This window comes from Erythrolamprus reginae, chromosome Z (genome assembly GCF_031021105.1).
Source record: "Erythrolamprus reginae isolate rEryReg1 chromosome Z, rEryReg1.hap1, whole genome shotgun sequence".
NCBI lineage: Eukaryota > Metazoa > Chordata > Lepidosauria > Squamata > Dipsadidae > Erythrolamprus > Erythrolamprus reginae.
Genome location: NC_091963.1, coordinates 64,298,753 through 64,319,291, shown reverse-complemented (window position 1 = coordinate 64,319,291; position 20,539 = coordinate 64,298,753). Strand labels below are relative to the sequence as shown.

At 44.2% G+C, this 20,539-nt stretch overlaps 1 protein-coding gene across 1 annotated transcript; it reads left to right on the top strand.

Moving 5' to 3' along the window:
- Positions 1-10,843: 10,843 nt before the first annotated feature.
- Positions 10,844-17,160, top strand: RALA (RAS like proto-oncogene A). Its single transcript, XM_070729506.1, has 5 exons — positions 10,844-10,931; positions 12,097-12,239; positions 13,303-13,511; positions 13,941-14,115; positions 15,973-17,160. The coding sequence occupies exons 2-5, from the start codon at positions 12,126-12,128 to the stop codon at positions 16,093-16,095; spliced, it is 621 nt and encodes a 206-aa protein (XP_070585607.1). The 5' UTR covers positions 10,844-10,931; positions 12,097-12,125; the 3' UTR covers positions 16,096-17,160.
- Positions 17,161-20,539: the final 3,379 nt, after the last annotated feature.

Below are 20,539 nucleotides of genomic sequence, written 5' to 3'. Positions count from 1 at the left end.
TTCTTTTATTTTCTTGCTTTTATTTTTGGAATGCTTACTTCTTTTTCTCAGTTCAGTTTTGTGCTGCAAATAAGGTCTCTAGTGTCCACAAAGTTAGATGACAATATGCTTATGTCTCTGTAATTCTGTAGAATAATCCTTCTAAAACAATATAAATCCTCCTCTTTGAAGTGCTATAATCTCCACATGCAAGTAATTAGAAATATTCACAGTCACAATCACAATAGATAAGATGTTCCAAAAGCCAAGGTCAGGAAACAGTTTACATGTCCAACAAGATCTTCTCCTGCAATTATTCCTCCAACCAGCAGGTGGCAGACTTATGAACTCCACAAACATATTTTCACTTGTTTATATATTAAAAGTGAATTTTCTCAGCTGATAAAAATCATTTCAATAAAGTAAAAATTCATAAAGATAGTTCAATAATCAAAATTTTAAAAATCCTCAAATTGGGCTTTTAGTGTCCTTTCAGAAGCTTTCTGCTATTGCATTCATTGCCAATTAGTCACTTCCTCTCCATTTCTTTTCAATCCTTTGTTCCCATTTGAAGTCAAAAAAGAAAAAAAACATTCCAAGCTCCAGTCAGCCAAATCACTCACCAGCACCACTCTTTGTTTTGTTTGTCACGCTCCATCACATTCCTCAGTTCCTCTCTCCAGATGACTCCAAGCTTACTTTAAAAATCCTTTTGTTGTGGTGTCGGCTCAGCTTTGTTGGCTTAGGCACGGCAGCCTAGCTGATTTCACACTGTCATTGGTGTGAGAGAAGCCAGTTCATCTGGTGGGATATGCTGACCCCAAACCAGACCCCTGGTAGTGTCCCCAGCATCATCTTCCCTTTAGGGAGGATCTGGCTTGGTTCCATCAGCTTGAACATTCCCACGGATGAAGGGAAACTCCATGCCGCCAGTGGCATGGACTCCGCCCCGCCAGCTGGTTTATTCTGCTGAATGATAGACTATGTTGTCTAAGGTTAATTTATGAGCTTTTAATTACGGTTTTATAGTATTTTAGATTTTAAATTTGACTTCTTTTCATTGTTTTGTATTCACTTTATTGTTGTAAGCCGCCCTGAGTCCTTCGGGAAATCAAACAAACAAACAAACAAATATGCTTTTAGGTTGAGTTGGCACTTTTCCTAGACTTGGTGTATGTTTCACTTTGGAGAGAAAAATAACTCATTTCTCCTGGACATTAATCTGCTTTTCGCTGTGTGTTGCTTTCATCAATAAAGAGTGTGATTTTACCATGAAATAGTGGACTTTGGGTTGATGGGTTCGCTCTGAAAGGTCGTGCCAGAGTTATCTATCTTTAGAGTAGGTGAATCATTGTAATTGTATACACAGGAATTTTGTTATAAAAAATAAACCACAAGTCCAAAGAACTGAGAGCTTATGAACATGAGGCAGCTGTGCTCATCCCAGAGAGATATTTCCAACCTGGACAAAGCATTGTTCAAGAAATCATGTCTCTGTGTCTATAATTTCTACATTGAGCAACAAATTAAATCCCATAAATTCCTTCTTATAATCCATATAGCTTTTAAAAGCTAAAACACATGAAGCTATTACCCCCTTCTTTCTTCCTGTTTTACTTTCATTCATCAATGAGAATTTTCCTTTGTCTTCCTTTCAAAATATTATGGCAGCTACTTGTCTGTGATCCTTACACTTGAATAAGATTGCTGAGCTCTGCTCTAATCTATGGTATAGCACAAAGATGGAAGTGAATAGTAGTCAAGTTGATTTTCTATGGAAAAGCAACGTGATATGAGTTGTCAGCATGAATGAAATGAAATAAAGTTGTTTCTGTGGAATTTATTTTCTAGCCTGATTTTTTTTTAAAAAGAGGGCCGAGAAAGTACAGCACTGAGGTCGTTACACCCGTAGAAATGTCAGAACTTCAAGAAATGGAGAAGAGAGGGGAAATAGAGAGGGGGAGGAGAATAGAAGGAAGTAGAGGGAAGAAAAGGAGAAGGAAGGAGGGAAGCAGGGGGAAAGGGAAGAAGGAGGAGAAAGAAGAGGAAAGGAAATGGATTGTTGTTATAATTGGAAATGGATTGTTGTTTACCAAATACTCAGGTTTTCAATAGTGCCTATGTACTACTAAATTAGCTATCAGAATCTCTGACAATTGAAGACCCTTTTTAAAGAACCTTTAAGTCCTTTTGGGATTGCTGCTGGGAACATTAGCGCCCATCCGTGACCACCTATGAACTGAATGAGGAGCAAGCGAATCTCAGCTTAAAGAATGGCAGAATGAGCTAAGTAAACAACCCGCACAGAGGGAATTAAGTAAAGAAACCAAATTGCAAAGAGACTGAAGACCCTTCTTTTAAGAACCTTTAAGTCATTTTGGGATTGCTGCTGGGAACATTAGCGCCCATCCGTGACCACCTATGAACTGAAAGAGGAGCAAGTGAATCTCAACGAGCTAAGTAAATAAACCGCATGGGGGAATTAAGTAAAGAAACCAAATTGCAAAGAGACTGAGTTGTTGGTGAGCGAGCATATGAATGAGTGATTAAGCTTATACGTAGACTGAGACTGGCGAGGGGCATTGAAGTCGGTGTGAGGAGCTGTTTTAAAAACGCCGAAGCTAGTGAGGGGAATCGGCATTAATGCCCTAATTCATCACGTGACGCGGAAGCAACAGCTGGTGAGAAAGCTGACGCTAGCGTCAACCTCCCCCACCACACACACATACACAGGAGACCCCAGAAACCGTTTAACATCTATGATGCAAGGCTGGTGAGAGAGGCCGACACCAACACCAATACCTGACGCTGACACCTGACACTAACACTTCATCGCCCGGAGGCTGATAAGAGGGACCATTGCCAACGCCTGGCTTTCTGGACACAGAGGTAGATGAGAGGGATTGACATCATGCACACTACCATTCACCTAACCCGAATTGGCGAGGGAGAATGCATCTAAGTATTGAATAAGCCGAGGCAGGTTGGGACTGGAATTCTGGCAGAGAAAATGAACCAACAGATGGATCGAGGAAGAAATTGCGCATTTAGGAGGCAGAATTATGTCATTCATATTTCTCTTTCTTATATTTCTTCCATTAACTTTAAGGTTAGATTAGGTTAGGTTAGGTTTATTGGATTTATATGCCGCCCCTCTCCGCAAACTCGGGGTGGCTCACAACAATAATAAAAAAACAGTACAGTACATAATACCAAATCCAATGCCCACCCATCTAGTTACAATTTAAAATTAATAATCTCATAAAAACAGTATATATAAAAAAACAGGCACACAGTCAATCAATCAACAAAACAACATGGGCAAGGGGGAGGTGTTTTAGTTCCCCCATGCCTGACGGCAAAGGTGGGTCTTAAGGAGTTTACGAAAGGCAGGGAGGGTGGGGGCAATCCTAATATCAGGGGGGAGCTGGTTCCAGAGAGTCGGGCCCCCCGCAGAGAAGGCTCTTCCCCTGGGTCCCGCCAGACGACATTGTTTAGTTGACAGGACCCGGAGAAGGCCAACTCTGTGGGACCTAACCGGTCGCTGGGATTCGTGCAGCAGGAGGCGGTCCCGAAGATATTCTGGTCCGGTGCCATGAAGGGCTTTATAGGTCATAACCAACACTTTGAATTGTGACCGGAAACTGATCGGCAGCCAATGCAGACTGCGGAGTGTTGGAGTGATATGGGCATACTTGGAGAAGCCCATAATTGCTCTCGCAGCTGCATTCTGCACGATCTGAAGTTTCCGAACACTTTTCAAAGGTAGCCCCATGTAGAGAGCGTTACAGTAGTAGAACCTCGAGGTGATGAGGGCATGACTGACTGTGAGCAATGACTCCCGGTCCAAATAGGGCCGCAACTGGCGCACCAGGCGAACCTGGGCAAACGCCCCCCTCACCACAGCTGAAAGGTGTTTTTCTAATGTGAGCTGTGGATCGAGGAGGACGCCCAAGTTGTGGACTCTCTCTGAGGGGGTCAATAATTCCCCCCCAGGGTAATGGACGGACAGATAGAATTGTCCTTGGGAGGCAAAACCCACAGCCACTCCGTCTTGTCTGGGTTGAGTTTGAGTTTGTTGACACCCATCCAGGCCCCAACAGCCTCCAGGCACTGGCACATCACTTCCACTGCTTCGTTGACTGGACATGGGGTGGAGATGTACAACTGGGTATCATCGGCATATTGATGATACCTCACCCCATGCCCTTGGATGATCTCACCCAGCGGTTTCATGTAGATATTAAATAGCAGGGGGGAGAGGACTGACCCCTGAGGCACCCCACAAGGGAGAAACATTGGGGTCGACCTCTGACCCCCCACTAACACTGACTGCGACCGACCGGAGAGGTAGGAGGAGAACCACTGAAGAACAGTGCCTCCCACTCCCAACCCCTCCAGCCGGCGCAGAAGGATACCATGGTCGATGGTATCGAAAGTCGCTGAGAGGTCAAAGAGCACCAGGACAGAGGACAAGCCCCTGTCCCGGGCCCGCCAGAGATCATCCATCAACACGACCAAAGCAATTTCTGTGCTGTAGCCGGGCCTGAATCCAGACTGCTGAGGACCTAGATAATCGGTTTCATCCAAGGACCGCTGGAGTTGAAGTGCCACCACCTTCTCGACAACCTTCCCCATGAAGGGAAGGTTGGAGACTGGACGGTAGTTATTAAGCACGGCTGGGTCCAGGGAAGGCTTCTTGAGGAGGGGGCGCACAACCGCCTCCTTATAAAGGGGCGGAAAGGACCCCCTCCCCAAGGAGGCGTTGACAATCTCCTGGACCCAGCTCCGTGTCACCCCTCGACTGGCCGAAACCAGCCAAGAGGGACACGGATCCAGTAAACAGTTGGCGGAACTCACAGCTCCAATGGCCTTGTCCACTTCATCAGGTGTCACCAAGTCAAACTCCTCCCAGACAGATGGACAAAGACGTTTAGCCCCAGTCACCTCGACTGACTCATTGTCAGTCGACTCTTTTTCACAATTGGAGTCGAGGTCCGCTCGGATCCGGGCGATTTTATCAGCGAAAAACGTGTTAAAATCCTCAGCACTACTCTGCAAGGGCTCCCCAACTCCCCTCTGATTAAGAAGGGAGCAGGTTACCCTAAACAGAGCGGCCGGGCGGGATTCCGCTGATGCAATCAAGGCGGCATGATACGCGCATCTTGCCGCCTTGAGCGCCACTTTGTAAGTCTTAATATGAGCTCTTACAAGTGTTCGATCGGATTCGGACTTACTCTTCCTCCATCGCTTCTCCAGACGTCTCTTCTGGCGCTTCAACACCCGGAGCTCCTCGTTGAACCATGGAGCTCTACGGGGTCTAGTGCCGCGGAGAGGTCGCAACGGCGCATTCCGGTCAAGAGCCTCCCCTGGAGCCTTGTTCCAGGCCTCAGCAAGAGACTCTGCCGAACTGTGGACAAGTGTATCTGGAATAACCCCAAGCGCCATCTGGAAGCCTTCTGGATCCATCAGGCGTCTGGGGCGGAACCTCCTAATTATTTCCGCCTCCCTGCGGGGAAGGATTAGAACCAGGAAGTTAAGCCGCAGTAGGAAATGATCTGACCACGACAAAGGCAACACTTCTAAGCCCCTTAATCTCAGATCATTACTCAGTTGCTCAGAGAGGAATATCATGTCGGGTGCGTGCCCACCCTCATGAGTCGGACCCTGTACTACTTGAGTCAGGTCCATGGCTGTCATGGTGGCCATGAACTCCTGTGCCAGTCGAGAGGAACTGCCGAGCGACGGCAGATTGAAGTCCCCCAGGACGATAAGTCCGGGGAACTCCACCGCCAGCCCGGCCACCTCCTCGAGTAGCACACGCAGGGCTGTTGACACGCAGCTGAGAGGCAGGTACGTGAGTAACAAGCCCACCTGAACCCCTAAGTCCAACTTCACCAGGAGGGACTCGCAACCCGCAACCTCTGGAGCAATGAGCCTACGCAGGCCAAGACTCTCCCTGGCTATAATAGCCACTCCTCCCCCCCCTTCCCTGGGGTCGAGGTTGGTGCCATACCCAAAACCCGGCTGGGCAAATTTCAGAGAGAGGAACTCCTCCCTCCGGGCCCAGCCAGGTTTCGGTCACAAAAGCCAGGTCGGCCTCCTCATCCAGGATCAGATCCCGGATGAGGAGAGCTTTATTTACCACCGACCTGGCATTGAGTAGCAACAACTTTAGCCCAGGGCCAGAATTACACTCATCACCTGTGCCTTGAGTTAAGCTCATGGAACCTGAAGAAGGGATCGCTACTAAGCAGCGATCCCTCCTTCCCCTGGAACAGCTAGCTCCATGGCTTCTGCCATACCTGCCTCTCCCCAGCAAGACCAGGATATTTTGACCCTCTGCCACCCCAGAGATAAGTGTCCCCTCCCCTCCTGCCATTCCAGCGTCAGGTGTGCCAAAAATTCCATTCATGTCATATTCATTCATTCCATACATATTATAATCCCCCCCACCCACTCCATTCCATCTATCACCCCCCTCCCATTCATTTTCATTCACAGTATTCCATTCATTCCAATAATTACTAAAATAGTCCCATTACTATTAAGAGGAGGAGGAGACAAGGCTCCAACGATGAATATTTATAAACATATTAAGATATGAGTCTTTTTCCTCCTAAGACTAAGACTTCCCCCCAAAGAAACTAAGACTGAGGTTCTGTTTCGCTTTCTAATATATTTTTTGTATATTTATACATATTAGTACATTTTGATACAATTATAATATTTTAGTAGCACTTATGAAATTTTTAATATCTTTATTGCACTACTGGATTACCTGAGGACCCATATATATATATTTAAATGCACTTTTTAATGTATTTTTAATTTTGGTAATACTTTTAATTAATTTACTTTAATTAATAGAAGCTTTTGGATGAATCTGTATGAATGGAATAGATTGACTGGATAGGTTTTTAGTGATGAAATGTGCATTTTAATACATTTTAATATATATTTTATTATTGTATTTAAGTATTAATTCTTTTTAAGGAAGGCTGTTTGTTATATTGTTTGAATGGATATGATTGAAAGACTAAAGTGTAAATGAACGGGTTGAATGGAAGGGTCAGTTTGCCTGGCGGCCTGGAAACAGGAGGAGTGGGGGAGCCTATCTCTGGGGTGGAAGAGGGCCAAAATATTCCGGTTGTGCTGGGGAGAGGCAGATATGGCAGAAGACATGGGGTAGGCCGCTCGCGAGGAAGAAGGGACTACTGCTTGAAAGTAGTTCCTTGTTCCGGCCCCATGGACTCAACCCGGAGAACTGGTGACAAGCAAAATCAGGACCCTGGGCTCAGGCTGTTGCTGCTCAGTGCCAGGTCTGCTTTAAATAAAGCTCCCCTCATCCAGGATTTACTCCTGGATGAGGAGGCAAACCTGGCGTGTGTGACTGAGACCTGGCTAGGCCCAGAGGGAGGAGTTCCTCTCTCGAAAATGTGCCCAGCTGGGTTTCAGGTGTGGCACAAGCCACGACCCCAGGGAAGGGGGGGAGGAGTGGCAATTATAGCCAAGAAGACCATCAAACTGCGTAGGCTTGCTGCCCCTGAGATTGCGGGTTGTGAGTCCCTTCTTATGAGGTTGGACCTAGGGGTTCAGGTGGACTTGTTGCTCATGTACCTGCTTCCCAGCTGCGTGTCAACAGCCCTGCCTGCACTACTCAAGGGGGTGGCCAGGCTGGCGGTGGAGTCCCCCAGACTTATTGTGAGAAGTATATAGAAGTTGGGACTTCCAATTTGTATCGTATAGATATACTTTAGCAGAAGGGGTGAACTTTTCAACTTTGGCATCTAGGGTTTTTTTCCTGACACTTACTGTCTTGGGGGATTTTAATTTGCTCAGCGGATTCTCTGGGTTGGCACAGGAATTCATGGCCACCATGGCAATCATGGATCTGACCCAAGTAGTTCAGAGCCCGACCCATGAGAGGGGGCACACTCTTGGCATGGTTTTCCTTTCGGGACAGTTGAGTAATGATCTGATATTAAGGGGCTTAGATATCTTGCCTTTGTCATGGTCAGATCATTTTCTATTGCGGCTTGATTTTAAGGCTTCAATCCTCTCCCGCAGGGAGGCGGAACCAATTAGGAGGTTCCACCCCAGACGCCTGATGGATCCAGAAGGCTTTCAAAGGGCGCTTGGGATTCACTTGTCCACAGCTCGGCGGAGTCCCTTGCTGCAGCCTGGAATAGTGCTGCGATGGAGGCTCTTGACCGAATTGCGTCTTTGCGACCTCTCTCTGGCAACAGACCCCAGAGGTCTCCTTGGTTCACCGAGGAGCTCCGGGGAATGAAACGCCAGAAGAGAACTCTAGAGAAGCGTTGGAGAAAGATCAGATCCGAATCTGACCGAACACTTGTAAAAGCTCATATTGAGATTTACAAAGTGGCAATCAGGTCGACAAGGCGTGCATACAATGTCGGCCTGATTTCGTCTGCAGAATCCCACCTGGACGCCCTGTTCAGGGTGACTTGCTCCCTTCTTAACCAGGGGGGAGATGGGGAGCCCTTGCAGGGTAGTGCCGACGCTTTTTGCAGACAAAATCGCTCAGATCCGGACTGATCTTGACTCCAATTGGAGTGCAGAGTCGGCTGACAACGAGTCAATTGAGGTGACAGGGGCCCATCTTAGTCCATCTGTTTTGAGCGAGTTTGATCTGGTGACACCTGATGAAGTGGACAAGGCCATTGGAGCTGTGAGTTCCACCATCTGCTTACTGGATCCGTGTCCCTCCTGGCTGGTTTCGGCCAGCAGGGAGGTGACACGGAGCTGGGTCGAGGAGATTGTCAACGCTTGTCGTCCTTTCCGTCTCCGTACAAGGAGGCACTTGTGCGCCCCCTCCTCAAGAAGCCTTCCCTGGACCCAGCTGTATTCAACAACTACCATCCTGTCTCCAACCTTCCCTTTATGGAGAAGGTTGTTGAGAAGGTGGTGGCGCTCCAACTCCAGCGATCCTTGGAAGAAGCTGGTTATCTAGGCCCTCGGCAGTCAGGATTCAGACCCGGCTACAGCACGGAAACTGCTTTGGTCATGCTGATGGATGATCTTTGGCGGGCCCGGGACACGGGTTTGTCCTGGTGCTTCTTGACCTCTCAGCGGCTTTCTTTTTTTTTTAATAAGTTTTTTTTATTAAATTTTTCCACAACAAACAAACAAACAAACAACAACAACAACAACAAAACTTAAAGAAAAAGTGCCCAACACCAATAACCCCTCCACCATTAGGGGGTTCAGTTATTTACATTAAATTTTAATTTCTTCCTTAGCTCCGGTTTACATTCCTTTACATACAAAGAGTGATTGAAGTTTATTTTTCACATTGTCGTCAAATATTCTACGTAAAATATAATCTTTCACCTTATTCCATCGTGCCATCAGCTTCTCCGATTTATTTTCATCACAGTTAATTATTCTTGATTCGATACCATCGATCATGGTATTCTTCTGCGCCGACTGGAGGGGTTGGGAGTGGGAGGCACCGTTTTACGGTGATTCTCCAGCTACCTCTCTGGTCGGTCAGAGTCGGTGTTAGTGGGGGGTCAGAGGTCGACTCCTAGGTCCCTACCTTGTGGGGTTCCTCAGGGGTCGGTCCTCTCCCCTCTGCTGTTCAATATATTACATGAAACCGTTGGGTGAGATCATCCAAAGGCATGGGGAGAGTTACCATCAGTACGCTGATGATACTCAGCTGTACATCTCCACCCCATGTCCACTCAGTGAAGCAGTGGAAGTGATGTGCCGGTGTCTGGGGGCTGTCAGGGTCTGGATGGGTGCCAACAGGCTCTGACTCAATCCAGACAAGACGGAGTGGCTGTGAGTACTGCCTCCCAAGGACACTTCCATCTGTCCGTCCATCACCCTGGGGGGGAATTATTGACCCCCTCAGAGGGTCCGCAACTTGGGCGTCTTCCTCGATCCACAGCTGACATTAGAACATCATCTTTCGGCTGTGGCGAGGGGGACATTTGCCCCGGTCTGCTTGGTGCACCAGTTGCGGCCCTATCTGGACCAGGAGTCACTGCTCATGGTCACTTATGCCCTTATCACCTCGAGGTTTGACTACTGCAATGCTCTCTACATGGGGCTACCCTTGAAGAGTGTTCGGAAATTTCAGCTTGTCCAAAATGCAGCCGCGCGAGCAGTCTTGGGCCTTCCAAGAAATGCCCATATCTCACCATCACTCCGCAGACTGCATTGGCTCAGATTGTTTTATTTCTTGACTTCTTTTTATTGCTGTTGTAATTTTATATTGTTGTAAACCGCCCTGAGTCCTTCGGGATTGGGCAGCATAGAAATCAAATTAAATAAATAAATGGGTTGTTCTCGCACCAGGGTCACAAAAGATTGCCTGCGAGAAAGAGTTTATAGTGAAATCTTTATGAATGTTAAATTGAACTAGTTGCTATTGATTTTTCTCTCTGAAGATGTGAGAGGTACACGCTTTCTTAATTTAGAGATTATTTGGAACTTCTCAGGGTCATTCACAGGTGAGAACAATTACTTCGAAAAATTCTCATTTCCAAAATTTCCCTTGCGCTGTTGAGTACAAGGCATTCACCACAGAAATGATGGAGAAAAAATGACATCACCATGTCCTCAGTATGTATAACCAATGGGGGCCTCTTAATTTAAAAAGCCCTTGGCCTTTGCGCAGCACCATGCTTTTCTACATTTTCACCCTTGATCGTCCCCGGCTCCCTTTGGAAAGCACGTGAAACCCATTTTGGGCCCCGCCCACTTGCCTTCCCCCTTATTTTTCTCTTCTGGAGGAGGAGCCGACTGGCTGATGAGACGCGTCTGCCGGCAAGCGATTGTAGTCAGTGTCGCCCTTAATCTATCCGTCCCGGTCTCGCCCTAGCGGGTCCGGAACTGAAAAGAAAAACGGAGATAGCTTCTACAAGCTGCTTGCTTCCTTCTACCTTAGGTGGACCTGCCTGACCCATCCCTTGCAGGTAAATATGTGCTCTCTTCCACACCGCGGTCAGTTGGAGGCTGCCTAGAACTGGGCGGGTGCAATCTGCTGAGTCTTTCGGTTTCTGTGAGTGGGAAATGGGAAGGCGACGCTTCTAAGCCTAGTGCTGTTTTAGGGGAAGAAGGGGGCCTGTCTAGGGCAAGTGTGGCGTGGAGTGTCTTCGGAGGCCGACGGCGGAGCTTTCCCTTTTTCGGAGCTCTTCCCTTTTCTGATAGGTTGTCCTCGCTTTTTCCCTCCTGAATGGCCCGCCGTGGCGCCCCCTTTTTCCATGTCTTGAACGCAATGGGCGCGCCACGCTGCTTGTGTGGGCGTGTAGCTGGTTGTTTAATTAAGGCGGCTTCAGGGCTGCTTTCCTATTAGTTATACTGAAGTGTATCGCCGAAAAAAAGTGATGGAAGCGTTTCCGCGTAAGGCGCTCGTTTCCCCCCCTGCAGTGTGAAACTTACTCAAAGCGAAATATGCTGGGCCTACATGAGTCCAGACAGACCTGGGGTTTGCTTTAGCTGGGAAGGGTTAGCAATTCCAGTAAAAAAGAAAAGCTTATAACGCCTTTATTGAGGTGAAGCACTAAGCAAATTATTCTGAGACACTATATCCAGATTTCTGAAATCAGTAGCTTTCTTCTGTTACATATGCTGCCTCTAAATAAGGTCCTATTGTTGGATGTTGTACACATTAGTAGACTTGAGAGCCAGTGTATGGAATAGCTGTTAAGCCATCAAGCTAGAAACTGGGAGACCCGGAGTTACTGCTGTTTTAAGCAAAGCTAGTTGGGTGATTGAGCCTGTCCCTGTCAGCCTAAAAAAGCAAAGATAAATCACTTCTGAAAATTGTAGGGGCTTGCTCAGGTGTTCACCCAAATGACTTATTTGAAAGTGCATACACCTACACAAATATTCTCTACTTATTCAGTCCTTTTAAGGGTTATTTAGTTATGCTATTCATTATACTGTATTTAGGAGTTAAAACCCAATAAAAACAATTCTTCAGTATTTAATTTGCTTGTGTATATAGCATTTTTACTATATACTAATTTTTAGTAATTTTACTAATTTGGAAGTCCATATGTAGTTCTCAGTCTCAGTTGTGGAACAGAAACCCCCCCTGAATATTTTATATCCTATTAATGCAAACTTTTTTTCTAGGTCTTTGTGTGAAATACCTGCAGGTAAAAATGGCAACAAATAAGCCTAAAAATCAAAATGCTTTGACTCTGCATAAAGTAATTATGGTAGGCAGTGGGGGAGTAGGAAAATCTGCATTGACTTTACAATTCATGTATGATGAGGTAAGAATTCAAAATGTTTTTCTTTAAATATATGTGTTTTCAAGGTTGTCTATGAGAGCAACTGAAACCATTACAGTACATTCATCAGTACTTAATACATTTCTCTGGTATAAGTGGTTGAAGAAATTCAGATATAATCTAAGAAAATTACTTGATAAATAAAATAGCTGAGGGGATGTTTTAGTTATATTTGGAAGAGTCAAAATTTGAAACAAAACATATTTTTGTTTCTGGCTAGGTTTAAACAGAAATAGTGTGATTAAAAACTTTTTCTTTGCCTAAGGCAATTGTAAATAGGATTTGATTTAAGATTGGCTCAGGGTTTTAAGACCTTTCCTTAAGGAAAGGTGGCAATTGTGGCTAAAACTTTTTGCAAGTCCAGCTTATGCACTACTTGCTTGTTTGGGGGCTGAGTCTTCATGCTACTGTGGCTTATAATTCCCATTTGGGTTATTGTAATGCATTCTGGAGCTGCTTTTGAAGAGTGTTTGGAAGTTGCCAGTGATCCAGAATACAGTGGTGCAGGCAGTTTATCACTTCTCTCACTAAGCCTAATAAGACACCTGCTCTGCAAGCTGCACTGGTTCCTTGTAGGCTTCTGGAAGAAATTCAAGGTGCTGGTTGTCATCTTAAAGCCCTGCATGTAGCCAAACTTTTTTTTGCCGTTCTCACATTATTTCTGTGTGCCCTATCAGATCTTATAGAATAGGCATGCTCCAATTTTTTTCCCCATTAAACAATCTCATTTTGTTGGACTTGAGAGTTCTGCTTTTTCTGTAACTGCCTGCCTTGTTGAACAGCATCCCCCAGATTGCCTTTTGGTCTTTTATAAGACTGGCTACTTTCTTACGTTTTGGGGTCTGTTGGAATTTGGATTATTAGAACTGGAACACAGTACCTCTCATGTGATGGGTAATTTTCAAGTGACTATTTTTCAAAACTTTACGTTCTGAGTCTGAATGTCCCACCAATGTTTCAGTAGGGTTGAACAAGAAATGAATTTTTGTACCTGTATTTAAATAAATTTGCTTCTTTAGAATAGAATTGACTATTTTGTTAACAGTTTGTAGAAGATTACGAACCTACCAAAGCCGACAGCTACAGAAAAAGAGTGGTCCTGGATGGAGAAGAGGTTCAAATTGATATATTAGATACAGCGGGACAGGAAGATTATGCTGCAATTCGTGATAATTATTTTCGAAGCGGAGAAGGTTTTCTCTGTGTATTTTCAATTACAGAGCTTGAATCTTTTGCTGCTACAGCTGACTTCAGGTAATTGGATGAGTGTTTTAGTATTTTGAATGATGGTAATTTTTGTTCTATAAGTTCCTTGCCTTTTTATAATGGTAATTCTGTTAACATCCACCAACTGATACAATGGTACCAGAAAGCTACATATAACTGAAATGTCTGATTAATGCTCCAGATAACCATGTGTAACATGCTATATCATTTCACAGATCTGGGGAAAATGACTAGCAATCCGGAATTAGGATAGCCTCAGAAAGGATGTTTTACATGTAAAAGCTCTTCTAGCTGTGGCAAAACATTGCACACTCACATGCCTGTGATCACATGATGATAATCTACATGCTTGGCAGCTTGTTTACATTTACAACAGTACATTTAGTTCAAAATATCACAGTTTGTATTTTCCATGAGTGTATTCATCAAAAGTGTGTGTTCCTTTTTGTTCTCCAGAGAGCAGATTTTAAGAGTAAAGGAAGATGAAAATGTGCCATTTTTGCTTGTTGGCAACAAATCTGATTTAGAGGATAGAAGACGCGTTTCTGTAGAAGAAGCAAAAATTAGAGCTGACAATTGGAATGTTAACTATGTGGAAACATCTGCTAAAACACGAGCTAATGTTGACAAGGTAAAAGTTATTTCCCACTTTGTCTAATCCTTTTCACATAAGATTTGCCAACATAATTATTTTTAAATTTATTCCCAAAGTGGCTACAAAAATCCCAGTACATTAGAAAATTTTAAATCTGAAAGATAAGTTTAAAAAAGCTGGTAGAAGTAATGAAAATCTAAAATTCCATTTTTTAAAATATTACTTTTAATATTTTGCTTTATTTTTGCTGCAACTGTTTCCATCTAGAACAGAGTTTGGGAAATGAAAAAAGCAACTGTTGTGGCCTGTTGACTGCCAACCGCTCCAGCAGCAGGAGGAGGCATAGAAGTCTGTATAAACATTAGGACAACCTGGGAGCTCTAAGGGGGAAAAGGGAATTGAGCTGGCAGAGAGAGGGGGGGAGGGAGGGGGGGGAGAGAGAGAAAGAGAGAGAGAGAAGTGGAACCTAGGCCGTTTGTCAACCTTCAGATGGAGAGTCAATAGCTTCCAGATCAGGGGATTGTTGATGAAAAAGAGGAACAGCTGGGCCCAGTACCTGATGCAGGCTGTGCAGAAGGCAGAGAAGGGGAAAGCAGTGGAAAGTTCCAAAGACCTGGCTTTGCCGGCAGGCCTGGGGGCCATGAAATGTACATCTTTCATGGCCAAACCGTATGAATGGAATGTATGCATGTGATTATGACTGTTTTATAATTAATTGGTTCTCTTTATTATGGGTTTTATAGTTTTAGATAATGTATTCAACGTCTTATTGTTCTGTATCTATTTGTATTTGTATTTATATTATTATTGTAAGCCGTCCTGAGTCCTTCAGGATTGGGTGGCATAGAAGTCAAGGAAGGAAGGAAGGAAGGAAGGAAAGAAAGAAAGAAAGAAAGAAAGAAAGAAAGAAAGTTCCGGGCCAGTCCTGGGGAAGGAAGAGCCACTACTACTGGGAATAAAAGGCAGGGGGAAGAGATGAATAGGTGTGGCAGACAACTATTAGTCTGCCAGCTGGCTGGACTTGTTAGCCTGTCAGATAAACTTTTTGCTGGGGCTGCTGGCATTCTTAATAAAAGAAACGTTTGAGTTTATGTTGCAGGATTTGTCCTGTTTCGGGAACTGAGTCAGAACAGCAATTTTGCATTAGAGGAGAATAAAAGTAATGGTGCAGATGGTCCATTCCTCCCCCCAATCTGACTTTCTGAATCACTCTGCTCTTCATTGTCCTTTGCAGTTAGCTGCAAAAGCAATTTCTGTCCCATGCTTATATGGAAGAGAAGGGAACATTGGAAATGGGAGATGGGCAAGCATGGACCCTTTTCTTTCTGGCAGGACATGATAGCCAATTCTCTGATTTTTTTTCATTAGCAGTTTTTAAAACAAGGAAAAAAATTAGAAAAAGGAGTACAAGAAAGGAGAATAGTTTCTATAAGCAAGGATGTGATGGCACTTAAAAGGTGACTAGCAAATAATTCTGTTAAAGTCTGATGCTAGAGTCTGAATCAGCAAATGTAATTTGCTCTATAAAATACAGCATTGAATGATTGAAGTGCATGTTATATGGACAATTAGTTTTTTTGAAAGTTTATCGACTGTTAGTTTGAAAGACTAGTCTTTGGTTGTATTTTTCATGTGTTAAATTTTAAATTATTATATTTAAGAGTCCTTTCGGAGTTGGATGGCCTATAAGTTCAATCAATCAATAAAATTAATTTATTGTTAATTGTGCAATTTGCTTTTGCTGTTGAGATATAGCAAAAAAAATTCTGGCTTTCAGCATATAATTTGGAACTAAAGATACATCCTGGCTTAATTAATAGCTAAGTGAAATAGCTAAGTACATATTATATTTAAGCATTCAGTCAAATGTATTGATACTGATATTTCTCCTAGGTATTTTTTGACTTAATGAGAGAAATCAGAGCAAGAAAGATGGAAGACAGCAAAGAAAAGAATGGAAAAAAGAAAAGGAAAAGTCTAGCCAAGAGGATCAGAGAAAGATGTTGCATTTTATAATCAAAGTTTCAAAGTCTTTTCCTACTTCAACCACAATAAAATCCATTAACATAAAGCATGCTCTTTGGAGACTGTTATGCAGAAATCTCTCTTAATAGTTGGGGGATTCTAATATACCACTTCAGACATGGTTTGGACAACATTGAAAATCTTCATTGAAAAAAAACAATATCAAGAAAAGCAGAATTTAATTCATATAATTTGTTTTCTTTTGCCATGGTTGTATAGGGGATTCCCGCCCCCCCGCCTTAGGCAGTTTCTTGAACTGTGAATGAAAAAGCATTTTTTCTGTTTTCTTTAAAGCATATATTTTTATATCATAGTTTTTCTTTATATCTTACTGCCTTGAAAATTACAGTGGTAATGAAAAGTAATCAAAAAGTAAATAAGCTTTCTTTTTTGCTGTTAAAAATTATGCAAATTAGAGAAGAGAGACTGCTTCTATTGGAATCATTTATACATGGACCTAGCTTAATGGTATAAACCTAGAACAATATTTGAATATGCCTTAATTTAATAGTATATCTTCCTTGCAACACACTACATTGTACGTGTGCATCATTGTGGAATATCTTGTAATGCAGTTTTTGAATATTTTTACTACTTAATAGTACAGTTGATCAGAAAAATGTGCCATATTCGGGATCTTGAATTATCCAGAATATTGTGTTTCTTTGCTTTAGTGAAAATTGCTTTAGTAAAAGTTAACTGATACATTAAATTTAAAAATGAAGTGGGTGAAGTGCATTTCAATTAGAAGTATTTACTTACCCCTTAATTCAGAGATACTGACATTTACTTTTGTAAGTACTTTATGTTTGCCTATTTGTGAAAGATATTTTTCTCCAGTAGGATAGCACTATGGGTTTTAAAAACACAAGTAAGATTCCATTCTGAAAAATGTGTAAGTTGTTAGAGTTTATTTTTTCTAGTTTTGAGAACATTTACTGTATATTGTTTAATGTAAATGTATTCTTCTGGTTTATGTCAGTCAGCTGACTATCTTGCGATATCAAAATACTGATGACATGCTTCCAAAATTGTCATTAAAATATTAAAAACGGATTGTCTTCAATTCTTTATGATAAAGGATAGTACCACACTATCCTTTAACATGTGTTAACATGTGTAACTGAGCTAAAGTTAAACCTCCAATTTTGAGACTTTTAGGAATTTAGGGATTCTTTATAAAAGGTGACTGCCAAAATGCTTTTTAAATATATATGCATAAACCTACATCTGAACCAATAGAAGCATATATACATAATGTGCTAACTGATAGGCTTTATAGATGTTACTGTTTAGAGAATATTTATTCATCAAGAAATTTTGATTGTACATCCTGTAGTAGATGTTATGTACAGAATTACTTCTTGATGTGGCTGCTTACAGCAGATTTGGTCTTCATTATGTATTTGTTTTCAATCTGACTAACCAAGGGAGTTTAACCACTAGCATTCTATTTGTGTAATGGAAACCAAAGTGTTAGGATGCCAATGGACATGTATAATAACAATTGCCATAGGTGGATGCCTTATCAAAATTTATTTGCTATTGAATAAAGTTTTTTTTAAAAAAAATCTTGTTGAATGTTGATTATAAAAGGTTGAAGAATAATTATTAGATTTTCCATAAATGTATCTATAAATGGGATATTGTAAGAAGATTTTTCTCATAGATCTCTGTGTAATTTGCAATAAGGTTTTAATTCCCAGTTATTTATTAAAGATAGTTAAAAGCTTTCCATCCTCAGGAAGGATGTTCTAGACCAGTGGTGGCGAACCTGTGCCACAGGTGGCATGCGCAGCCATATTTTCCGGCATGCGAGCCATTGCCCTAGCTCAGCTCCAGCATGCACACGTGCATGGCCAGCTGATTTTCAGCTCACACAGAGACTCTTGGAGGCATTTTCAGCCTCCAATGGGCCTTTAGGGGGATGTGAGAGGGCGTTTTTGTTTTCTTTATTTTGTCCAATACACAATGAGGGTTTTAGTGGGTATAAATATATACAGTGATCCCCCGGTTATTGCGTCCCCAACCATTGCGAACAGGGTAATTTGCGATTTTTGAACCCGGAAGTCAAAACACCATCTACGCATGCGTGCCCTTTTTTTCTATGGGCACGCATGCGTAGATGGGGCCCGGCAGATCAGCTGCTGGGCGGCTTCCCTGGGTCTTCCCCCTCTTGCTGGCGGGAGGGCGAGCAGCAGGCATCAGCAAGGAGTTTCCCCACCGCCCACGCAAACTCCTCGCTGCCGCCCGCCCTTCGCCCGCCCACGCCGTTCATTCTCGCCGCTTTTGAGCTGAGTCCTGAAGCGAATTCGCTCCAGGACTCAGCTCGAAAGCGGCGAGAGCCAGCGCGGACAAGCCGTTCGCTGGCGCTGGCTCTCGGCGCTTTTGAGCTGAGTCCTGAAGCGAATTCGCTCCAGGACTCAGCTCGAAAGCGCCAAGAGCCAGCGCGGACAAGCCGTTCGCTGGCGCTGGCTCTCGGCGCTTTTGAGCTGAGTCCTGAAGCGAATTCGCTCCAGGACTCAGCTCGAAAGCGCCGAGAGCCAGCGCGGACAAGCCGTTCGCTGGCGCTGGCTCTCGGCGCTTTTGAGCTGAGTCCTGAAGCGAATTCGCTCCAGGACTCAGCTCGAAAGCGGCGAGAGCCAGCGCGGACAAGCCGTTCGCTGGCGCTGGCTCTCGGCGCTTTTGAGCTGAGTCCTGAAGCGAATTCGCTCCAGGACTCAGCTCGAAAGCGGCGAGAGCCAGCGCGGACAAGCCGTTCGCTGGCGCTGGCTCTCGGCGCTTTTCAGCTGAGTCCTGAAGCGAATTCGCTCCAGGACTCAGCTCGAAAGCGGCGAGAGCCAGCGCGGACAAGCCGTTCGCTGGCGCTGGCTCTCGGCGCTTTTGAGCTGAGTCCTGAAGCGAATTCGCTCCAGGACTCAGCTCGAAAGCGGCGAGAGCCAGCGCGGACAAGCCGTTCGCTGGCGCTGGCTCTCGGCGCTTTTCAGCTGAGTCCTGAGCCGAAGATTGGGGGCGGCGCGGTTGTTTTAAAATGTTGCCGCCGGCATGGGGGGCTTTCCAGCACTCCCCGGACCCCCAACCCAGGTTTGGGGGGCTGCTAGGAAGCCCCCCATGCCGGCAGCGATGTTTTAAAACAGCCGCGCCGCCCCCAATCTTCGGCTCCTCGCTAGCGCTGCAGGAGTAAAAACACCATCTGCACATGCGCAGATGGTGTTTTTACTTCCGCAGCGCTACTTCGCGAAAACCCGCTCGTTGCGGGGGGTCCTGGAACGGAACCCTCGCAACGAGCGGGGGATCACTGTATACACATAGTAAAATACATGATAAAGGTTATAGAGAAGATACTCATAGTAAAATATATCTAAGAAAGAATAGAAAAGAAGATATAGGAATAGAACATATCAATGAAAGAATAGAAGAAGAGATATAGGAATAGAAGAAAGGTATAGAAGATATAGGAGAGCAATAGGATGGGACTGAAGGCACTCTGGTGCACTTGTACTTGCCCCTTACTGACCTCTTAGGAATCTGGATAGGTCAACCGTGGATAATCTAAGGGTAAATAGTTGGGGGTTTGGGGATGACACGCTTCGACAACTCAGTTACTGAAGTCATATTTTTTAGTCAAGTTTGGAGCGGTTAATGTGTCCCAACCGCCCGTAATTACAGGGTAATTAGTCCAAAAAGACACCACACGATAGAAGAAAAACAAAGTCTTTATCAACAGCAAAGCAGAAAAAAAATCCCTTTTTAAATGTCAAAGGGATTTTCTGGTACACACAAGGCACAGGTCAAATGCAATCCAATTTCTCACCCAGTAACTGGGAAATTGAGTCCAATTCCAAAACTCCAGAAATTCCACACGCAGTCTTGAATAGGGAAACAACAAACCACAATCTTGACGAACTATGAATCAGATAAACTTCCACGAGGCTAAACCAGCACGCTGCTCTTTTTATCTGTAGCACTAATTACAACAGCCCCACCCAACCACAGGTGGCCTCACTTATCTCCTGTAATAATCCTTCAGTTGTTCTCTCCTATGCATCACTCTACACATGCGTGGGTCCGTCATAGGTTCTTGTTCAGTATCCAGGGATGAAAAGGATGATTGATCTCCTCCTGGGCTGTTGGCCAAACTCTCCTCTTCCCTGCCACTCATGCTTCCTTTGTCAGAGGAGACTTCATCGGGGGATTCTATCGGGAGCAAAACAGGCCTGTGGCATGTGGATGTTTCCCCCACATCCACCTCCACATTCCTTGGGGCAGGAGCTGGGCCAGAGCCAACCACAACAGGTTAATATTAAATTTAAATCTGTTGTATGCTTTTATGGTTGAATCTGAAGTCGCGACAGGCAGGACGTTGCAGCATATGATCTTGTGGGCAATACTTAGATCTTGTTTAAGGCATCTTAGTTCTAAGCTTTCTAGGCCC